At 40.1% G+C, this 23,823-nt stretch overlaps 1 protein-coding gene across 3 annotated transcripts in view; it reads left to right on the top strand.

Moving 5' to 3' along the window:
• strn (striatin) overlaps positions 1-23,823 on the top strand; it is an 85,288-nt gene that overhangs the window by 50,996 nt on the left and 10,469 nt on the right. The window contains exons 3-14 of one of the 3 annotated variants that reach the window (XM_033021807.1): positions 3,060-3,133; positions 6,025-6,103; positions 6,791-6,961; positions 8,463-8,613; positions 11,933-12,071; positions 14,194-14,235; positions 15,572-15,682; positions 16,782-16,925; positions 17,076-17,212; positions 18,564-18,739; positions 22,670-22,717; positions 23,178-23,299. In XM_033021807.1, coding sequence (XP_032877698.1) covers positions 3,060-3,133; positions 6,025-6,103; positions 6,791-6,961; positions 8,463-8,613; positions 11,933-12,071; positions 14,194-14,235; positions 15,572-15,682; positions 16,782-16,925; positions 17,076-17,212; positions 18,564-18,739; positions 22,670-22,717; positions 23,178-23,299 — 1,394 coding nt within the window. The remainder of the gene's footprint in view (positions 1-3,059; positions 3,134-6,024; positions 6,104-6,790; positions 6,962-8,462; positions 8,614-11,932; positions 12,072-14,193; positions 14,236-15,571; positions 15,683-16,781; positions 16,926-17,075; positions 17,213-18,563; positions 18,740-22,669; positions 22,718-23,177; positions 23,300-23,823) is intronic. The other 2 variants (XM_033021808.1, XM_033021809.1) reach the window with 2 other exon arrangements.

Consider the following 23,823-nt stretch of genomic DNA (forward strand, 5'->3'; position numbering starts at 1 on the left):
CTTCTCGAAAAAACGACGCGCTCACGGTAATTTTTTTACATATTCCGGTAGAGATTTATAGAGATAAAATCGCCTTATCTGAAAAATTCATGGCTTTATTTCTTGAGTTATTAATGAAATTGTCCACAAATCTGAAATAACTGTATTAAAAAATGGTGTCTTTCGCTGATGACGTCACAATGGATCTGTTCCACGCGCTGCGAGTGAAGAACATGCTCTCGGGTCCATCTCAGCTCGGGTCCATCTCGGCTTGGGTCCTTCTCCCCCCTCCTCCTCACCCCTCTCTCTCCCCCCCCCTCTCTCTCTCTCTCTCCCCCCCTCTCTCTCTCCCCTCTCTCTCCTCCTTCTCCCCCCCCTCTCTCTCCCCCCCTCTCTCCCCCCCTCTTTCTACCCCCCCTCTCTCTCCCCCCTCTCTCTCCCCCCCCTCTCTCTCCCCCCCCTCTCTCTCTCTCTCCCCCTCTCTCTCTCTCCCCCGCTCTCTCTCCCCCCTCTCTCCCCCCTCTCTCTCCTCTCTCTATCCCCTCTCTATCTCTCCCCCCTCTCTCCCCCCCTCTTTCCCTTCTCTCCCCCTTCTCTCTCCACCCTCCTCTTCCCCCCCCTCTCCCCCTCTCTCTCTCCCCCCTCTCTCTCTCCCCCTCCTCTCTGCCCCTCTCTCTGTCTCTGCCCCTGTCTTGTCTCTGTCCCTCTCTATCTCTGCCCCTCTCTCCCTGCCCCTCGCTCTGTCTCTGCCCCTCACTCTCGCTGTCTCTGCCCCTCACTCTCTCTGTCTCTGTCCCCTCTCTCTCTGTCTCTGCCCCCTCTCTCTCTGCCCCCTCTCTCTCTACCCCCCATTCCCGCTCCCTCTCTAGACATGCCTGTGAGTTGGGGGCTATGCGTGTGTGGATAGGGCGGGGATGGGTTAAAAGGAGCGAATGAATAACATTAATATAATATCAAGGGGGGTGGTTAGTGTGTGTGCGTGCGTGTGGGGGGTGGTTAGTGTGGGTGTGTGTGATGCCGCAGGCTGCCCCCCCCCCCCCCCCCCCCAGCAACCACGCGTTGAGCGGACGGGACCCAACGGGTCCCACTTGGTCTAGTATATATTAAATATTGAAGTTTTTTTTCATTTGGTTTTCTGAATTTTAAAAGGGAAGGTCATATTGAACCAGTCTTATAATTCTTTGAAAACAAAATATGGGCAATACAATGATATGATATGATTATATATGGAATTGCCAAACACCTAAAACAAGAATGGACTTGGAAATGAATTTTATACATAGTGCAGCATTAGATGACTCGTGTTAGTGAGAGGGGGGACTGCACACTGATTGACAGTCATGGATTGGCATGGTACAATTTTACCTTTTGTAGATTAGACAAATATGCAGTGTAATATGTAGAAATGAGTGTTCAATAATTTACTAATGTCAACTAAATATGAACCAAGTGACCAATATAAATGCATATACACAAATCATTTCACACGTTCATTGTCAAAAACAACAGCCACCATTCCTAAGCAACCCTTAAAAATATGTAGTTGGTAAAATGTCTTCCAATTTATCGTTAATCGCTGGACAGGGCAAAGAACAGTAAGAAAATATTGAAATTACTTAGTAAAGCATTGTGTAGGCAATGCTATAACATTTTTTTTTAAAGTCATAGATTGTACAATAAAGAATGGCCCACCATGTCTATGCCAACCTTTTTGTCAATCTCTACAAATCCCATTTTCCCACTGTCAACTGAGGGACCTTATATATATAGGTGTGTACCTTTCCAAATCATGTCCAGTCAATTTAATTTACCACTGGTGGACTCCAATCAAGTTGTAGAAATATCTCCAGGATAATCAATGGAAACAGGATGAATCTAAGCTCAATTTTGAGTGTCATAGCAAAGGGTCTGAATACTTATGTAAATGTGATATTTCAGTTTTTTCTTTTTAATTACTTTGCAAAGATTTCTAAACACCTGTTTTCGCTTCTTCATTCTGGGGTATTGTGTGTAGATTGATGATAAAAAAAGAATTAAATCAATTTTAAAATAAGGCTGTAACGTAACAAAATATGGAAAAAGTGAAGGGGTCTGAATACTTTCTGAATGTACTGTATCTCTCGCATGTTTCTGTCAGGTCACCCCTCGGATTCCTTCACTCTGGGGAAAACAAACACAGCCTACCTAATCTTCCCCCAAAAGTAGTCATCCAATCCAGGCAACATCATGGCGAACCTCCTCTGTACTCTCCAGCACAATCACATTTTTCCTGCATCATGGTGACCAGAACTACACACAATACTCCATGTGTCGCCTAACCAGTGTTTTGTAAAGTAGCAACATAACATCCCAACTATTGTAAACTATGCTCTGACCTATGAATGCAAACATGTCTTATGGCTTCTTAATCATTCTAGCCACCTATGTTGCCACTTTTAAGGAACTGTAGACTTGGATTCCTCGGATTGTTTGTTCGTTAACAGTTGTTGAAGCCATACTGCTTACTGTATATGTACTATCCCTGTTTGACTTCACAAAATGCATCATCTTGCACTTGTCAGGTTTAAATCCTATCTGACAAAGTTTAACCCAACTGATCTGTATCTGGCTGTAGTCTTAGACCATGCTCTTCGCTATTCACAATCCCACCAGTTTTCATGTCACCGCAAGCTTGCTTATCATTCTTCCTATTTTCTTCAAAGTTTCCCATCTGGTACAGGTTTCAAAATGTCAATAAGGATGTTCTTTAGAATTATTGGATGTGTAATGCTTTACCTTGCTTAAATATCATGTAATTGCAGTATGGAATTCATTTATAACATTCTACAGTTTCCTGTTTTGTTTTTCCCTGAAAATGCAAAATTTTCCAGTTTTCTGGAAAAACGTTTTCTTCCACCTTTTTTGAACCATATGAACAAAATATGCACTTGTTTTCTTTGTTCAATTAATAGTTGAATGTTGGTGTATGCCAAAGAATTTGAGCGTTATTCTAATTCTACTTAATCTGTTATTCTGCAGTGAAATATCGCCTATGGGTGCCTTAGCTCTCCGATAAACCTTTTTCTCCATTTTCCTTTCAGAGCTAAACACCATAAATTGAAATACGGCACAGAGTTGAATCAAGGAGATATGAAGCCTCCAAATTATGATTCTGGTAAGATATGCTTGCTGAAGGTAGCATTCCATACAAGAATAGCCAACATATTTGCAGGCACTGTCATGTTAGTTTTGGCAGCGACATCTAAAATGTCAAGTTACTGAGCTTAGAGTACAGGTAAGAAATGAATTTGTAATTCAGGTTGAAAGATGTGGGCCAAAAGGTGCTGTATAGCTCTAATAGCGCTTTCTCACGGGGCGACTTGACGCAAGTTAACCAGAGTTGAACATCGTGGGAACCCCGTGCGATAACCGTACGGCATTCGTGGACCACCGTGGAGCTAATGGCAGGTACTCGTGTAACTTGGTGACTCGGGAGAAAATTCAAGCAAGTTTGACGTACACTTGTGGTTGAAGATTGCAACATTATATGCACGTAGTGGCCAGTGCGATATCCGTATTAACAATGTTCATTCAAGATTTAACAGGAAAGCTCGGGAGACGGACAAGTCACTCGCACAAATAACAGAAATGCCGAGTACCCGTGGGAACTCTTTATCTACCCCCCGTTATATCGTGCTAGACCACGACCACTTCACTCTGGTTACATCTTGCGTCAAGTCGCCCCGTGAGAAAGCGCTTTAAGTCTCTACCCCAGATGTCATAAGGGCAGAAGAAATTGTAACTGGTTCTGTTAATTCTGGAAGAGCATTTTATGTCCCAAAGTTTTTATTCATAGAGTTAAAGGTTCATTATTAACTTCTTGAATGTATTTTAGTAAGGCATTTGATAACATCCCTCATATTAGGCTGATCCAGAAGATTAAGATGTCACAATTGTTTAAGGAATTATTCACCTCAGTCGATTTGAATCCAATTAATATTGAGGAAACAATTGGGGTAAATTAGGGTTAAAAATTGTTCTGTTGTTGTATGGAAATGACATTTGGCTATTTCAAACTGATTCCTGGTAAGCTTGTGGAAGCATCATTTCATCCGGACCACCTGGTTAGCATGAAAATCCATCTGATTTCGTAATGTCCTGCGAGGAAAGAAATCTGTCTTTACCCAGTCTGGTCTACATGAGACTCCGATCATCATTGTGGTTGGCTCTTAATAGCTCTCTGAAATGGCCTAAGATTGTAATTGGAGATGCATAATAATGCAAATCTTGCTAGTAATGTTCACATCACACAAACAAGAAAAACCCAACTCCAAATCAGCTAATGTTGTTCTACACCCTCATATAAGAATGGCATTACTGCTGTTTAAATGTGTAAATTCGACTTCCTCTGACCTCATATTTCACACATCTTCTCTCCTTATCTCACAGCCTTTTGTCTTCTGTTCTCTGGCCTTTGTCCATCCATCTGCCTGTCACCCCCCCCCCATGTATCACTTGCCAGGCTTTGTCCACGCACCTCTTCCAACATTTTCCCACCCCCTACTACAATCTGAAGAAAGATTCCGACCCAAAACGTTGCATATCCATGATATCCAGAGATGCTGCTTGACCTGCTTGCTGAGCTATTCCAGCATGGTGTCTTATCATGTTCAGTTATCTGTCCAATGTGAGAGTATGCAGTGTGTTACCACAAGGAGACCAAAGTGTTTTTCTTTTCCTAACATCACAGAAAATAGGTGCAGGAGTAGGCCATTCGGCCCTTTGAGCCTGCACCGCCATTCAATATGATCATGGCTGATCATCCAACTCAGTATCCTGTACCTGCCCTCTCTCCAAACCCCCTGATCCCTTTAGCCACAAGGGCCACCTTGGCTAAAGGTGGCCCTTGTGGCCAATGGAATATCACCTTGGCTAATGAGCCTAAATTTGAAAGATTTATTTCCTCTGTGATCTCGCAGCAATTTTCTAATATTAGTACAAAAAGGCAATGAATATAAAGGTACAAATGTAATTGATTAAAAAAAATTGAGTTTAAAACTTCAAAACATTTATCATGGTAAATTAATGATAAGAACTAGATTTAAGCTAATGAATGGAATATTACTTGTTGAAAGGCATACGATTTTGTACAGCAGTGAGACAGTACCTTTCTCTGTGGGGTCTGCCTCACTAATACAGGAATTGCAGTTGAGCAGTAATTTCTCAAGAATTTGGAGTTGCAGGTGAAGTGTATCTTCAGAGGTAGTCTTGCCCTATTTCAACTGAGCAGTACAAAGTAAAAAGAGCATTTGCATTTGTCATTGTTTTAATTCTCAGCATATCTTAAATCAATTTCACAATGAATGAAGCATTTATGAAGAGCAGATACTGTTATTTAAGCAATTAGGAAAGCCTATTTGTTTAGTGTAGTCTCTCAAACAGCAAGCAACTAGCTTATCCATTATGTGAAGGAAGACACAAAGTGCTGGTGCAACTTAGTGGCTCAGGCAGCATCTCTGGAGAAAAGGAACAGGTGACATTTCGGTTTGGAACCCTTTTTTAGACTGAATGTTGGTTGAGGAATCATCCATATGTGATGTTGGTTGAGAAATGGATGTTTAGCAGGACAAGGTGGACTGTTCTTCAAATAGTGCTAATGACATATTTTACACTCACCAAAATCAGAAAACTCTGATTAACATCATGTCTAAAAGAATATTAATCAGTAATGCAGTACTAAAACAGTTAAACAGACTGTGATTAACTCCAAGAGCATGGCTTGGAAAAAAGCCTTCTGTTCCGCTTTTAGTACAGAGCTGATCAGTAAATTTGTTCTGAAATTGAAACAATCACCCAGACAGCTGATTCTGGAAGAGACCTGAATGCCACCGCCATCTCTAGCTGTATGTATGTCAATTGGAAGCCAAGGACCAGATTACTACTTTACCCTATGTAAGTGTTTAATTGGGAAGCACAACTTCTGGACATACCACTCTTCCTACAGCATTGTTCTTAATATTAGTATGTTTGTTAATGAGGAATTCAATCTGACTCATACCTTTCTAGATGAAGGGAATGAAAATGAAATACAGACCACACAAAATAATCAATTAACATGGAAGCAAGGGAGACAGCTGCTTCGTCAGTGAGTATTTGCAATTACTCTTCTAATTCAAAAATATTTTGTTTTTAATATCTCAACTCTTGGTGCCTTAACTGTAAAAACAAGCTTTTCATTCAATTTTGTGTTTAAATTTGAAAAACTATATAACAAGTTGAAAAGTAACCTTTAAATTGTAACTTTAGATATCATTATTCTGTGCAGAATTATAATGTAAAATATTTTTTGAAGGATTGGCTGTCCTTTGTTAATTAGCATAGTCAATTTCGCTTATTTCATCATGGATTTTTAATTTGATATTCAGATGACTCTTCAACTGTATTGCTATGAATAAATATTGTTGGAAGTTCCCCCTCCAACTAGATCCAAACAAGGAAACCGCTGAGTTTTTTTGGTATCGACAATGTAATGAATGTTGAATTGTTAACAATAGCCCAGTACTGGGAGCTTTCATTTTCCTGTGATTATAGAGGCTGGTACTGAAAGAGACTCATCACTTTCAATCTGCAGCTGGTACGAATGACTTTTTTTTTGCTAGTACTCGCAGCAGTAAAGCAGAATGTTGTAGAGTATTTCTTGCTGGTATATTTTCCTCATATTTTCAAAATAGTGCATCATTTGTATCTAGCTAATTTGCTGGGTAAATTGTGAAGAAGCTTCATAAGATTCTCATGTTTTAAAAAAATGCTGCAATCCACTGTGTTTTGTCAGATACTTGCAGGAGGTGGGTTACACAGATACCATAATAGATGTGAAGTCAAGGCGAGCACGGGCACTACTTGGCCTCACTGGTGATGATCCAGACAAATTATCAGAAAACAAGAGTTTGGAGTCTGTTATAAATGGTGGTGAAACGCTATTGAAAAGGACGGACATGATTGGGTAAGTGCCTTATACTGCCAAAGTGCATCTATTTTAGATCTAAATTTAAATCTAGATTTGATGTACTTCCTCTTCAATCTCTTGTACTAGATTTCTTAAAATAGTGCTAATAGTATGTTGGGTCACTTCTTCAATTTTATTTGTGTAATATTCTGGATTTTTTCAAAATTCATTAGAGACAAACAGGCAGGCTTTCACCCCTACTGCAAACATATAATATCACTATATACGGCATTGATTTACTCTGAATTAATTTGACTTACATGCTGGCCCAACCATTTATTTGGCCATTCCATTACGGTAGTTCCAACATTTTATGTATTTATTTGTTTTCATTTGGCTCGAGGCCAGAAACTTACATTCTTAAACCTTGTGCTTAAACTTTGAATTATTTCTTTTTGATGTTGCATATTTGCTGTTATGTGATTGTGATTAAAAAAATGAAAATTCTAGCATTAATATGATTGAAAAATGTTCAAGTCTCAAACAAAAAGCTTTCATTTTCTTTGGGGTGGCAGTAAAGACTGAAGTAAAGACTCGGTTATTTTTCCATGCTGTTCGAGGCAAATATTTTAGTGGCATTTAAGAGACTTTCGGTTAGCCGTATGGGTATGGAGGGATGTGGATAATGTGCAAACAGATAAGAGTTGGTGTCATGTTCGGCACAGACATTGTGGCCTGTAAGGCCTGTTCTTGTGCCATACTGCTGTGTGTTCTATATTCTAATTTGAACATTCATTGGATTTTTACCTTATTGCTACTCTTAATTAATATTTATCTTAAAAGTTGTTGATGTGATAAGACATTACAAAAAACATCTTACCTGGTAGGCTAAGATGTGAGTTCATGAAAAATTAAGAATCGTCTAAAAATGTATTGCGTAAATTTAGTGTGTGGGTTGGATTTTTTCTGTTTTTTTAATTTCATATATGATGTAGGGAATACAGATTGTCAAATGTTTAAGATGACAGTTTTTATCGTGTGAGGAGATTATTGTGCTGTCATAATAACTGGAACAAAATGATATGTAAAAAGATTATCTTGCAAGGAGCCAATGTGAGTAGAACGGCATCTTGCTGAGCTCTATAATTAGGAGAATATCTTTAGCATATATTGGCAACAAAATAACTATTCCAGCTGTTTTTTTCTGTAATCCCTACATTTTTTATCAGTTCTGTAAATCCTGGATAACATACTGTTTTACATCTGTAGGTTTGAGATGGGAAACATACATAGAAAATATATTGTATTTGTTTCACTCTTAAAGATATATGAAAGACATGCCCCCAGAAATCTTTCACATATTCCTTAATGGTCTGTTGTAGAGCAAATCCAAAGGAATTAGGAAATGATGTAAGAGGCTTGAGAGGAATGAATCATAGAAAGAAACATTTGCCTTTTATCAGTCAACATAGGAACAATGTGATATTTTGTGATCTCACATTTGCTGCAAGTTATCTACGAACTAAACAGATTATGTGATTTCCCCCCCCCCCCAAAGAAATTCCGGAGAGAAAGTTAAACCTCTTCTGACCGATTCAGCAGATGTGCTGGAAACGTTTAAATTTCTTGAAAATGCTGCAGCGGTATTTAGCGATGAAGATGACGATGATGAGTCTGATGGAAAAGAGCAAACCATTATTGATACCTCGGTAGGTTAAATATTTGGACACGAGTAAATAAGTTAACATTTCATATCAGTATATTAATGAAAAATGTGTCAAATTAATTCCATGTTTTTCTTCCATGGATTCTCAATGATGATCCTTTTGATTGTGTAAAACATATTCCCAATTTGTGTAAAAATCCACAAAATATAGTCGTTTTTGAAAATGTTTTATAATGGAACACTACGGCCCAGGAACAGGCCCTTCCAATTAGCAATGAAATCCAAATTAAACTGGGTTTGAAGTAACTGTTTCAAAGGATTAGTTTCAAACCATTGAAGCAGTTGTAAGTGACCTGATTGTTTTTAGTTTATGCAATCTTCTGAATAACAATAAATTAACCATCTAATTACATCCCTTTCCCTCTGTCAAGTGCCATATCTATTGTACATTCCTTCAAATTTACTTCAAGTTTACTTTGAACGTTTTTATCTTGCTCATTAGCTTTTGTTTACTATAATCTTTCTTGCTTGCTCCAATATGTCATTTTATTGGGATTCTTGATGACACTCCCCGGAAGAACCACAAGGTCGCTTAAATAAATACAAAGACAAAGTGCTGGAGTAACTCAGTGGACCTGGAAAACGTTTTGTATCAAGCCCCTTCTTCAGGCCACTTCAATAACATTTACCATGTTTGCCACGTTTCATCTCACTTCCTCCACCTCACTCTAATCCCCTCACACCACACCAGCTCCATAGTGCTGCTTGTGATCTTCCCATTCTGGATCTTTGGTTGTGTCCTTGTCTGCATCGTGAATATCTGAACATCTTGAATATCGTTTCAGATCTCCTTAGGTGGTTCTTTCTTTCCAGCAAATTAATTTCCCAAACTTTGTCTTGTTAGTCTCCCATCATTGTGATTATTTCTGAAGGATGCAAGGTAACTGCTTCTCGGTTTCAGCAACTATATCAAATACTAGACTAAGTGGGACCCATGGGGTCCCTGTCACACGGGAGGCCTGGTCCCACAACGCAATGCGTTCCCCCAACGCAATATTCCACCACTCACCGTAGCACCCAACTGCGCAGGCGCAGCTCATTTCCCCATATCCCCCAGCACTCCATCCCCCTCCTCTTCACCCTCCCTCATTTCCCCTCTCCTCCTCCCCTCCTCCAATTCCTCTCTCACCTCTCCCTCCCTCTCCTTTCCCCTACCCTCAATAACTCCCTCCCTCCATAAATCCTCTCTCCTCCCTACCCCCTCCTATCCCTCTATCCACCACCTATTCCACTCCTCACCTCCCTGTAACCCCCCACTGTCCCCTCCTCACCTCACCTCCCCCACTGCCCTCCTCTCCCTCTATTCCCCACTCCCTACTTCCCCCACTCCCCCCTCCTCTCCCTCTTCCCCCTCCTCCCCCACTCTCCCTCCTCACCTCCTCCCTTTTCTTTCCCCTCTCCTCCTACCCTCCCCCAATCCCTCCCTCACCTCTCCTTTCCACTACCCCCAGTCACTCCCTCCCTCCCTCCATAACTCCTCTCCCCTCCCTACCCCCTCTCCTCCCTACCCCCTCCTCCCCCACTCCCCCCTCCCTCTCCCTCCCTACCGCCTCCTCTCCCTCAATCCCCCCCACACTCCCTCCTCACCTCCCCAGGATCTCAAGGTTGACGCTCCTCTCCCTTCTTGCGTGCCCTGGCGGAGCATCAGTCGTCGGTGCCCTCAGAGCCAGGCTCAGCGCCCAGGCCTCGGGATCCCCCGGCAGAAACGCCACAACAGCAGGCAGGCAGGCGGGCTGCGCCAACAGGCAGGTGGGCGCCGGCAGAGAGACGGGCCGCACCGGCAGGCAGGCGGGTCACGCCGGCAGGAAGGTGGGCGGGCCATGCCGGCAGGGAGGCAGGCCGCAGCCGGTGACTGACAGCAGACGTTTTTAAACATTAATAACTTTTAAAATATACCACCGATCGGAACAAAGCGTGGTGCATTTGCAGCACAGGACAATGATGAGTAAGGTGGCGAAAAATCGTAGCGCTATCGCGCACCGTTTTTGCAGAGATGTGAAAACAATGCAAACTGGAAGATAACAAGATGAAAGTTTTAGTTATGTATGTATTGATAATGAGGTTTATTTGAACTTAGACTGGACAATTCCTCTTCGTGCAAGTTCTGTATAGTACAGAGACTTCCACTCTCTTGCCACACTGTGGTCTTAACCTGGAATTTAAAAAAAAAAATTTAAACCCAGATGCATTCTAGTGTTGGCTTCTAGGTCAGTCCCAACATGTTCTATTTACTTAATGCCATCTTCAATTCAAAAGCTTTTTTGCTTAAAATCTATTATTAAATTAGTTAAGCACTAGAGTGAGAATCAACTTAAAACATGGAGAATTTACAAAGCAGTCAAATCAGACCTCCCCACCAATACTCTCTGCCACAGAGGGTAGTCGAGGCCAGTTCATTGGCTATATTTAAGAGGGAGATAGATGTGGCCCTTGTGGCTAGGGGGATCAGAGGGTATGGAGAGAAGGCAGGTACGGGATACTGAGTTGGATGATCAGCCATGATCATATTGAATGGCGGTGCAGGCTCGAAGGGCCGAATGGCCTACTCCTGCACCTAATTTCTATGTTTCTATAATCCCACACTTGAGTTGTCTGAAACGAAGATGACAATCACTTCCAAAAGCAATCTTGCCAAAAATAACTCTGATTGGTGCCATGCTTTTATTACACTTAGATTAATTTTCTATCAAGTTATTTTTGTTTCATATTTCTTGTTTTTACAAATACATTTGTACGGGAAATGTATTAACAACAAGCAGTGGGTTGGGATTCCAATAAATCAGACCAAATTATAGTAATAAAAATAAGCAGAATTAGCATGGAGAAGGGAGAAAGTTAGAATGGAAATCAGGATGAGAAAGGAAAGGAAGCAGAACTATTCACAAATTTTAAAATAATCACTTTGCGTTTTCCAGTATATGGACTTTGCTGCAGCTGATGCTACGATGCAGCACCCTCTGATGGTGGGCATCTGGAATTGTACTAAACAGCAATTGACTCACAAAACCTATTCCAACAGTAATAAATATCACAACCTTATAGGCTCAGTGCAGAGGCTCAACGTTGTACATCAATAACATAATGTCTATAAATTAAGTAATATCAGAATATGAACTGAACATACCCTTATTATGAAAGTACGCTATAACATATGATGACAGCTGCAAATCAAACAAAGGTATATAAAGTCTGATTTTAACAGTGAAAGATTCTTGAATGACATCACTCTATTTTATAGTGTGCTACTAAATTCCAAAGAGCTTGATTGTCACTTGCTGATTAAATGACTCTTCCTTTGGCAGTTTGATAAAGTTGCACCTTCTAATGCAATAGAAGATATGGACACTGTGGAAGCACTGAGAGAGTTTGACTTCTTAGGAACTACTGAAGATGGGGAAGAAGCAGGGGAGTCCAGGAGTGCAGGCGATGGAACAGAATGGGGTAAAACCTTTTGATATCTTGTTGAATTCAAACTATCAACTTGTTCGCTTTAAATATTTGTTATGTATTAAAAATGATTAAAAAAGGTTTACATTAAAAATGGATATCTTCAGGTTAGATGCTTCATAAAAATTGGGATGTAAAATATACTTAAGCATTTACAGAAATGTGCCTACCTGAAATAAAAGTTGGGCTGCTAATGACAATTGTTAGCTCCTCTCTTTTATCTTTCTGGTTTATAAAATTCCTTAGTTCATGGTGAGCTGGAGGACATGTTCTTTGCTTTACAAAAATAAATGATCAATAAAAAATAATTGTCATTCTTGCGCATCATATTTATTAATGACATTCTCTGATTTGCCTGTTGTAACATTGGGCTCCCTGTTTGAAAATGAAAGAAAATAACAATGGTTCGAGTTTCTCAGTACTTCAAAAAAGGCATCAGGCTAAAGTTACTGGTAGTATGTGAGAGTATGTCAGTTTATTATACCGCTAATTTACCATTTGAAAGGCAAACAATCAAAACAATTGGTAATGATATCTGGAAGGTGCGTTATTAGTATGTTGAAATTGTTGTATTGCATATTTATATCAGTTCTAACTAAAGATGTAGATAATTCGGTACAGTGGAAGAGAATTAATGGAAAGAGTACATTATACTCTTATGTAGCTAGCTTTGAAGGCCATTGTAAAATGTTTGAATATAATTTAGTTAATTTGTAAGTATTTGGAAGAAAATCCAGTCTAGGAACCAAGCTGTGTTGTGAAGCTTGAACAGATATGAGGTCTGGGAGGATTAACCATGGCCGGGGAATCCACCTGGGTTGGTTGCTTTTCACGGGTTCGCTCTCAGAAAGGCTGATCTGAAGTCTACAACAGTAGCCCTGGGTACAGATATACACATGGCTGTTGGGGTGAGTGTTGCATTCTGCAGACTTTCTGTTCAATACGAACATGGAATGCATTGAGCTTGTCAGGGAGGGACGCGTTGTTGCCAGCATTCTGCCCAACTTAGCTTTGTAGCCCATTATAGCATGGGTCGTGCCACAATCGACAGATCTCAGTTTGGTTTGTTTGGAACTCTAGCTCAGTCTGGAATTGTCTCTTGGTACCTCTCATGGCTTTGTGAAGGTTGCACCTTGATTTACTGTACAGGTCAGAGTCACCCGACTTGAAGGCCTCATGATTTCATTAGGGAGTGGGTCTAACATGTTCATCCATGGTTTCTGGTTAGATACACTTGACTTCTGTGGCATGCATTCTTCACCACACTTACTGATGAAGTCTGTGATGGCGGTGACATTCTCATTTAGGTTGGCTGTTGTGTCCTTGAATATGGACCAGTCCACCAACTCAAGGCATTCACAGAGGAGATCATCTATTTCCTCAGAACAGAACTGTATGACTTTACCAAACCTGCTCTCTTCTACTTGTAAATGGGGAAAGTGCCTCATGGTCCGATTTTCCAAAATGCATGTACAGGATGGAGTAGTAGCCGGGTTATCTTCGACCAGAAATTCAGCTGAATTACTGTGGCTGCCAGAGTGGTCATTGACTGGATATGACCTCTTATTTAACTTCTTACAGCATCGTCATTACCTACGAGTCAGGAAAATTTAGAAACATTCTGTACTTACCGAAATGTATTTCCTCATTGTTGAATTGATTATAGTACTGATGAGTTTATTTTTATTTTGTATTTTGCAAAACATAGCTTGTCAGATATTTGGTGATAACCAAATAAAACACTGACCAGAAGTATCTGTGTACTATTGACAAATGTACAGGTTTGTTTTTTAGGCACTGTAGTCTCTAAGGGTATAAAGCATGGATAGGACTAGAAACTGATGATCTCTTTAGACCTTTTAAGAAGGTTTATAAATAAATTACTGGAGGTAATGATTTATCATAGCCTAAAAAAATATTTCCCAATAAATCTGATCACTTAATGGGTGTTTTGGGTACTTTGCTTCTGAAATTATTCCTTTGGTGTCAGCTGACCTGAATTTAAGAAGTGGTGTAGTATGCAAGGCATTCAATGCAAGCAACTTCTAGATGAGTGTTTTATTTTAATTATCTATCTGAACTGTTTAATTAATTTCTCAATGGGATTTCATTTCAGATTTTGAGAGGGTTGCTGATGAAAGTTCAACACTAGCTCAAGGTAAATTGGAGGAAAGTACATTAAAAGGAATCTGGATCTATGAGGAACATGCCACTGAAGATAGTTGAGGGAAGGAGTAGGAAATGATGAGGCCTAGAATAGTGTTAAAATGAAGATGAAAGCATTGAAGATGAAGTGAGTCAATAGAACGTTGTGACAGAAAAATGTCACTTTATGGTTGCAACTAAGAGTTTGTTCAAAATTGACCGATTTAGCAGCAGAATGCATAGAAAACTGGATGGGGGACATAGGGAGTCTCAAAATGATCTATGGGACTGGCTGAGGTTGCAAAGCTAGAATGAGATAAGGCTACCAGGGTATTTGAAATAAACATTACGAGTTTTGCATTGACTAATTGCTTGTTCCACCACCATATATAGAGATGATAATTGAAGTTGAATGGTGGAACCCAGTGTTGACAGTGTCAGTCAGTGGTAAAATGGCATACCATCATTAAAACCTTTTAAGTATGTGATATGTGGCAAAAATCATTAAAAAATGGCACCTGTTTATGTATCTCCTGTGTAAATTGAACACATTCTGGGAGTGAACTGTGCAATTGGAACTATACTAAACCAGTGCATTCTTTGTGAGGAACCGTGCAGGAGTAATAGCTGTGGAGGAAAGTTTGCAAATTTACTATGTACAAAGGATTACTACTAAATATCCACTAAACGTGTGATGTTAGGACAACGAGAGTTGTGTAATCCAGGGATTACCTGTGGAACAAATGATTAATGTTATATTGAAAATCATTTTGGATTCTGGTTAGCTGAATTTTGAAAGCGTGCTTAGGTTCTATCAAACCACTACCATGCACAAGTAACTAATATAGTAAAATTAACTCTATAAAATGGTAAAAACTTATGATGCTATAGCGAAGGGTTAACATAGCCATGACAAGATGATGCTCAGGATGGCCATTATTGCCAATAAAGTATTTGGGGTGCTTTGCATGGATATTTTCTAATAAAGCTTGCAAAAAAATCTGTAACTACTGCCAGAAATGTGAGTGTGTGTGAGTATTTTACTGTATTAAATCCCATGGCCCATTAATGGATTGGCTCCCCTTTCCCTAAAATAGCCAACGTGATGATATATTCAAGAAGACTCAAATATAACAAAACTCTAATGTCGATTATGATTAATTGTATTTTGATAATTAAGATAATCCCTGCTGAGATAATTTTTGTGGAACCATATAATCGTTTAGCTCTAATTATGGACTTGCTGTGATGTTTCTTTAATAGACCATTTTGGAACTTCCTTCTAATGGTGTAAGAGATGGATTGTTCCATTAGGCATTCTCTGATTTGTTTCACTATGCTGTGTTTAGACAAGGAAGATGTGTGTCCCACACCAGAGAGCTGGGACGTGGACCAGGGACTAATAACAAAACTCAAGGAGCAGTACAAAAAGGAGCGAAAGGGGAAAAAGGGGGTGAAGAGTAAGTGCGTATGAAATATGGTATACCTTTGGCTCAAACTCTCTTTTACCACACTTTTCCAACAAATGTATCAGATACTCTGGATACAAAAGTATCCAGTTCCTTTAAAACCATCTGCTTCGTCTGAGCTATTCTTGATCATCTCTTTCACCATTGCCTTGTTTTAACATTTTTGTGGGAACTTGTTGCTTAAAACTATATTTAATTCCTTTTGTCATTTGCCTGCTGTTATATTTTTCTGCAACCTGCATTTATTTTCCATGACTTAATGTCATAGATTTTAGTTTTGTGTGCTGATAAACAACTAAACTTTTATAACTCTCTACAAATGAAAAAAACATTAACATGGCTGGTGCCTAATTCTGTTGTCTGACTGGTTGATGGAAGGAAGTTTTATTTTCATGTATAAAATTAATCTTGTGAGTAGCAAAATAAATTAAGTTATTGCGGTGATCAAAATTATGGACTACAGATTCCATCTAAGAAATGATGGTCCACTACACCTAATCCGTCACTGTGAACCTATTCCAGAGAAGAGACAAGTGCATGGTATCACTTGCAAATGAGCATCATCAAAGAGTGTTAGGCTAAACAACTTGAAAGCTGTAAAGATATACAACAAATGCACAATTGCATTATAAACATTGGTTAGTATGAGAGCAAATTTGTTGTTTCCAAGTGTACTCCAAAATAGGGTACATTTTAATACCTTGCAATAGTTTTATATGCTTACTCAGGATTAGAATACAGTGCCCTCCATAATGTTTGGGACAAAGACCCGTCATTTATTTTTTTGCCTCTGTACTCCACAATTTGAGATTTGTGATAGAAATAATCACACGTGGTTAAAGTGCGCATTGCCAGATTTTATTAAAGGCCATTTTTGTACATTTTGGTTTCACCATGTAGAAATTACAGTTGTGTTTATACATAGTCCCCCCATTACTTGTCCATTTTGCTAATCCAATGCTTAAGAATATAATCAAGTCAATATTTTAAGACTAGGCAGACCTGAAATTATGCAATTCCATCACTTTTCATAGGGTGATAGGATGAAAGATCCAATGTTACTTTTAAGCTTTGCTTTACTTCTTAACAGGGCCGAACAGATCAAAGTTACAAGACATGTTGGCTACTTTAAGAGATGTAGATGAACTTCCTCCACTGCAGTCTTCAGTAAATTCTCCTCCCAGACCAATTAGCACACGACTAACTGAGCATGAAACCGGCAGGACAGAAGAAGGTAGGTTATAGGAAAAATGTATATCTTTTCAAAGTCTTAAATGCTGGTCAATGTAAATAGTTTTAGTTTAAAATGACAATGTATTCTGTGCCTTAGTAGTATTCTCAAATTTATATTGAATTAACAATTTTTTTTGTTTAATTCTGGTAGTTGAAGCATTGACCTTTCCGCCAGGATCGGGAAAATCCTTTATCATGGGTACAGACGAAGCACTGGAGAACGCATTGGGTCTTGGGGAGTTGGCCGGCCTTACAGTTGCTAATGAAGCAGACCCGTTAAATTATGATGTAAGTTAGATGTAAATTCTTCATGAATCGCACAATAGCATTAGGAGCAACCAGAATGCCTCCTTTTTCCATGTTAACAGCACAGGAGGAGTGAGGGGATGGGGGGAGGGGGGCTCTGGGTAGGGTAAATCACGAGCAGAACACGCAATTTCTGGTGTGTTCTTATAGCCTCATCATTTATGTTTTCAGAGTTGATAATGTTGATAAATACTGAGAGTTAGATAGACGGTTTAAGAGGTTTATCAGAACTTGCAAAAGGAAATTGGATAAATACTTAAAAATGGTATACATTGGTGCGACTGCATTTAGAATATTGTGTTCAGTTCTGGGCACCATGTTATAGGAAAGATATTGTCAAGATTGAAAGGGGTCCAAAAGGATTTACGAACATGTGGCTAGGACTAGAGGGTGTGAGCTATAGGGAGAGGTTGAATAGGCTGGGGCGCAGGAGGTTGAGGTGGGATCTTATAGAGGTGTACAAAATCATGTTGTGGGATCTTATAGAGGTGTACAAAATCATTGATAATGTTGATAAATACTGAGAGTTAGATAGACGGTTTAAGAGGTTTATCAGAACTTGCAAAAGGAAATTGGATAAATACTTAAAAATGGTATACATTGGTGCGACTGCATTTAGAATATTGTGTTCAGTTCTGGGCACCATGTTATAGGAAAGATATTGTCAAGATTGAAAGGGGTCCAAAAGGATTTACGAACATGTGGCTAGGACTAGAGGGTGTGAGCTATAGGGAGAGGTTGAATAGGCTGGGGCGCAGGAGGTTGAGGTGGGATCTTATAGAGGTGTACAAAATCATGAGAGGAATAGATCGGGTAGATGCACAGAGTCTCTTTCCCATAATAGGGAAATCGAGGACCAGAGGACATAGGTTCAAGGTGAAGGGGGAAAGATTGAATAGGAATCTGAGGAGTAACTTTTTCACACAAAGGGTGGTGGGTGTTTGGAACAAGTTGTCAGAGGCGGTAGTTGAGACTGGGACTATCCCATCGTTTAAGAAACAGTTAGACAGGTACATGGATAGGACAGGTTTGGAGGGGATATGGACCAAGCGCAGGCAAGTGGAACAAGTGTAGCTGGGACATTGTTGGCCGGTGTGGGCAAGTTGGGCAGAAAGGCTTGTTTCCACACTGTATCACTCGACGACTCTATGTGGAATGTTAATGGAACAAATCAAATAACTTTTCCATAGACTTGGCACTGGCTCAGTTGGCCAAATTCAGTGTTGCACTATATGATTCAAAAGTTTGGTTAAACCAGGGCAGAAATCCATAATTGATCTATGTGTTACTCTTGATAATTACATTCTGAAGTTTATTTGGACTTTCATTACAGATCGCAAACAATAAAGATGCATTAAGAAAGACTTGGAATCCTAAATTCACGTTACGGAGTCATTTTGATGGGATAAGAGGCCTTGCGTTTCACCCGGTTGAACCTGTTCTGGTAACTGCCTCAGAAGATCACACGGTGAAGTTATGGAATTTACAAAAGACTACTCCAGCAAAAAAGTAAGAATGATGAAACACACCAATACACCCTTGATTTGTAAGGCTTTTGGTGTCAATTCATAAACAAAGAATATTTTATTCACTTATAACGCTGCTCCTGCACAATAAATTTAAATCATTTAGAACATGCACTTTAATCACAACAGAACTCATTCATTTCATTAATTTGCTATAAAAATGATGTAAGTCACTTTCAGACTATTGTATTGTATCTTTTGTTTGTGGAATGTGCTGGTCAGTGGCGTGATTGTGATTTTTAAAATAAATCGGTTAGAGGGGGAAACGGGTTGAAAATTGAAGTAATAAGTGAGTTCGGTATTCCAACTGCATGCCCTGGGCATAAACAGTCCTGGAAAGCAGTGGACCTTCATTTCTTCCGTTTTGTCCAGCTTTGATTCTTCTAGGTAAGAAAATACTGCTTTCAAACGATGAAATAGTAGCAATTTTACAAAATTTTGAGATTTTAAAAATCAAGTCTGCAATTTATCCCATCAGATAAAGCATAAAAATAAGTTTAATTTGACACCCAATTCACTTTCATATCTCAAGTATTTAAAAGTTATGGCCATTTTCATACTCGGAAATTAGCATCTTGTTCCCTATTGATTTTCAATGGACATAACAAAAAAGCTGTGATCGTGGACAGTCAAAAGCACATAACTTTCTTAAAAATTAAGAGAACTGAATGAAATTTTCAGTTATCATAGATTGAAGCATTCTGAAACAAATATAAAATAATCTTACTTGGATGACCTGAAATTAAAGCATATAATTAGTTAGTTACCCAATTGTAGCTAATTTCAAACTTCAATTACTAGATCTAAACATCTATCCATTTCTTAATAAATGATTAACATTTTTAAATAGCCTAAGTGTCCAAATAATATTCACAAATAATTCACAATAAAACATGATTTTTAAATCTCATTTACATTAATTTATAGGCCAAATGGAAGGAATTTAGTGTTTAATTGCTGTAAATTAAAGTCCATTTAAATCAGCTTTCTAGTGGGATCCTGTGAACGCACTGGTTTAGAACGTTCACATTGCGGTAGATTTGTGCCCTCAAATGCCCAGAAAAATACTGCGGGATATATTGGGCCCAAAATGAGCTACTCGCAACATAAAACTTTGTATAAAGGGATCTTAAGAAGCCCTTTTTAATGTAAAAATAAACAGCCTACCTTCTGTTGTACCCTGTATGAGATCCGGCCGGTTGCCGGCGGTCGGGGGTTTAGAGGTTAATTTTTAAACTACTATAACAATTTGATAAAGCCCTTAAAACTAATAATAGCTAAAGCGACGGAATCTTCCAGCGATTTTTCGTTAATAATTAACTAGGCTGAACATCCTCGATTTGAACAGCCTAGGGAAAATCGCGTTTTAAACCCGCCCCCCTCTAAACGGCGCCAAAATCGCGCACACGGGCTGGGACAGGTTTTCAGCGACGCTTCAGGTACGCTTTGCAACATACCTAGAAATAGTTGTATTTATTGTTCCTTTGTTAAAAGCTAGGATTATTTTGTCATTTTTATTGCTTAATGCTTTGGTGAGTGAGCGAGGTCACGCTCGTCTGTGGTCGGTGTCGGGCCCGGATCTGTTGAATTGCTGCTGGGCCGTCCCCGTCCCCTCCCGGGTGTCCCGTCCCTGTCCGAGGGCGGCCGCAGGTGTCGGGCTGGGCTTGCAGCCTGCGCGGGGAGGGGGCTAAGTTGCTGCAGTGCTTTGTGTGTATGGCTGGTGCTCGGCTTTCGCCAGTGCCGGGCGGGGGGGGGGGGGGCTGGCCGCTGGCAGTCCCCGGCCCTTCGGGGAGCATGGTTGGGCTGGAGTCGGCGCTTCTTCTCCGCGCTGGCTGTGGGCCTGGGGCCGCTGGTGTCGTCGGTCCAGGACTGTCGGTTGGCTCGGTGGGAGTTGAGCTGGGGTTGGCTGAAAAATTCCATTGCCTTGAAATTAGCAGAATAGTGAAAGGCAATGGAAATCTTCAGCAAACCCCAGCTCAACTTCCGCCGGGCCAACTGATAGCCCTGGACCGTCGACACCAGCAGCCCCAGGCCTACAGCCAACGCGGAGAAGAAGCGGCAACTCCAGCCCAACCCCGCTCCCCGAAGGGCCGGGGACCGCCAGCGGCCACCCCCCCCCAGGCGCCGGCAAAAGCCAAGCACCAGCCATACACACAAAGTGCTGCATCAACTCAGCCTCCTCCACGCACCGGCTGCAAGCCCAGCCCCACACCTGCGGCCGTACCGGGACAGGGACAGGACACCCGGGGGGGGGGGGGGGGGGGCATGGGGATGGCCCAGCACCAACTCAACAGACCTGGGCCCGACACCGACCACGGACGAGCACGATCTCGCTCACTCACCAAAGCATAAAGCAATAAAAACGACAAAATAAACTTAGCTTTTAACAAAGAGCAATAAATACAACAATTTCATAGTTTGAAAGCAGTATTTTCTTACCTCGAAGAATCAAAGCTGGAAAAAACAGAAGAAATGAAGGTCCAATACTTCACTGCTTTCCATGGCTGTTATGCATAGTAATCTTTGACCTGGGCATGCACAGTCTGAATACCAAACTTGCTTATTGCAATAATATGGAGAAGCAAATCTAGTTGAAGAATCAATTGAGTTATCGACTGAATCAATCTGTAATTGTAATGTGGGCTCCCATTACAGATGGTCATTGCATTGGGTGTCATTTCATGTGTGTATGACATGTCATTTCATGTGTGTATGACTGCAGAAACAACATTTCATTTGAGCCTCTATGAGGTTCAAGTGACAAATAAATTGTATTGTGTATTGTGTATTGTATTTATGTGGCAGAAAGATTACATGCCACTTTGCCCAAGTCTGACTTGCCCAAATTATGTTGTGTGCAGGTTATGGACTGCATCATTTTCTGAGGAGTAGCTAATGGGAATGGTATATTGTGGATCATCAGTAAACGTTCCTAGTTGCAGGTTAAGATGGAGGGTTCATTGATGAAAGAACTGAAGAATGGTTGGGATAAGGACACTGCCCTGATAAATTCAGGCATGAATGTCATGTTGCTGAAATTGTTGGCCTTCAAACATCTTTGGATTTGGTGTGATTCTAACCAATGGAGTGTTACCACCCCTCAAACCAATCTTCATCTTACTTTTACTAAGTCCCCTTGATACCCTCACCAATCAAATGCTGCATTGATGTTAAAATCCATCATTTTAATCTACCTCCTTCCAGTGCTCTTGTTAATGTTTGTACTCTAATAGTGTCCCAGTAGAACCCAAGCTAAGCACCAGTGAACAGGCTTTAGAGCAACAGAAGGATGGATGACTTCATCTACACATCACTCTGCCTTGGAAAAGCAGCCAACATAATCCCAAACCAATTTACCTCCTTCATCTCCCTGCTCCTATCCGGCAGAAACTAAAGAAGCTTGAAAGCGCGCACTGTCACACTCTGGAACTGCTTCCCCTCCATTATGAGACTTCTGAATGGTCCTTCCACAAGCTAGGGTACTGTTTCATCACTTATCACCTCAGGATTCACCTCTAGCCCATTGGGGACATTGGACTTGTCTAAGGAACTAATGTGCTACAATGCTGAGAACTGTATTCTGCACTATATTCTCCTTTGCTCGGTCTATTGTACTTGAATTTGAACTGATTGTATCTATATATGGTATATCTGATATGTTTGGATAACATGCAAAACAAAGCCTTTCACTATATCTCAGTACATGCGACAATAATAAATCGAAACCTGTATAGCTAGTCATTGTGTAGTCTCATATAGAGGAAAGGCAAAAATTTCAGATTTCTGGTAAGAGAACATTAATTGGATTTGTATATATTTGGTTAAAATTTTGCTCTAACTATGAAAGTATTTCATTTAGGCTTCTGCTATGTCATGTGACAAAATAACAATCATTATTTATTTATTTCCACAGGAGTACATCACTGGACGTAGAACCCATATACACGTTCAGGGCTCACAGGTAAGCTGGAATACCTAGCAGTTTTCAGATATAGGGGCTCCCTGGGTTTGTGATGGCCTGACACGGAATGTGACTTTATATACATTCCCCCATACATTTTTAAAGTATACATTTTAAAGTAATATTAATAGTAATTATTTTAAAGTAGTAATGATAATAACATGTTTTGTGATATTCATTGATGATTTGATGCAGTACATATTACATTAGTTTAATTATGGGTATTGTTATGTTGAACGTTCAACGAAATGTAAGAATTGTAGCAAATATACACTGGGTGATATGATATGGGATAAATATAAAAAACAGATGTTTCTGACTTGGGGAGAAATCTCACAGAAAGTTCTCCCGCAATGGAATCCCAATGCAACCCAGCGACTTCCTGTAATGCAAAGGAAACTCTATTTGAAACACTTGGGATAGAGAATTAAATTTGTTTTAATTCCTTTGTGTTGGATAGGGGCCCAGTGTTGTGTGTTGTGATGAGTACCAGTGGGGAGCAATGTTTCAGTGGAGGAACTGATGGATTGATCCAGTGTTGGAATGCACCCAGTTCCAATGTTGATCCCTATGATTCATATGGTGCGTATATCTACCTATTTTGTCAATAGCTATTTTATGTACTGCCTGTTATTTCGAAAACTGTTTAAGTAAAATATGGCCAAGAAATTGCATTATTGCCTTTTAATCATATTGTAGGTCACCCTGATAACCTCAAAGTCTCATAAAGATTGACTTCAATCACATAATCTTCAATTTGAAGACTCACAGATCGGTACTCTTGGGTTACCTGTGCAACATTTTACTAGTGTTTTCATTGTGGTGTTCTGTTGGTCTTTACAAGTTCCTGCAGCTGTCAACCAGTTCTTAAAATGAAAATATCACACTTTTCAACCTAGAGGGGGTGCTGTGACTGAAAGAACAGATATTGCATAAATGTGAGGTAGAAAACTGATCCTTGGCAGTGTAATTTGCCTGTCCCACTTAGACGACTATTTAGGCGACTGCAGGAGATTATGCAGTCGCCACATGTTCGCGGGTGGTTGCTGGGGAGTCGCCTTCCTGCTCGTGAGGAATTCCCACATTCTGGGAACTAGTCGCAGCCT

The sequence above is a fragment of the Amblyraja radiata genome, chromosome 5, assembly GCF_010909765.2.
Source record: "Amblyraja radiata isolate CabotCenter1 chromosome 5, sAmbRad1.1.pri, whole genome shotgun sequence".
Classification (NCBI taxonomy): Eukaryota; Metazoa; Chordata; class Chondrichthyes; order Rajiformes; family Rajidae; genus Amblyraja; species Amblyraja radiata.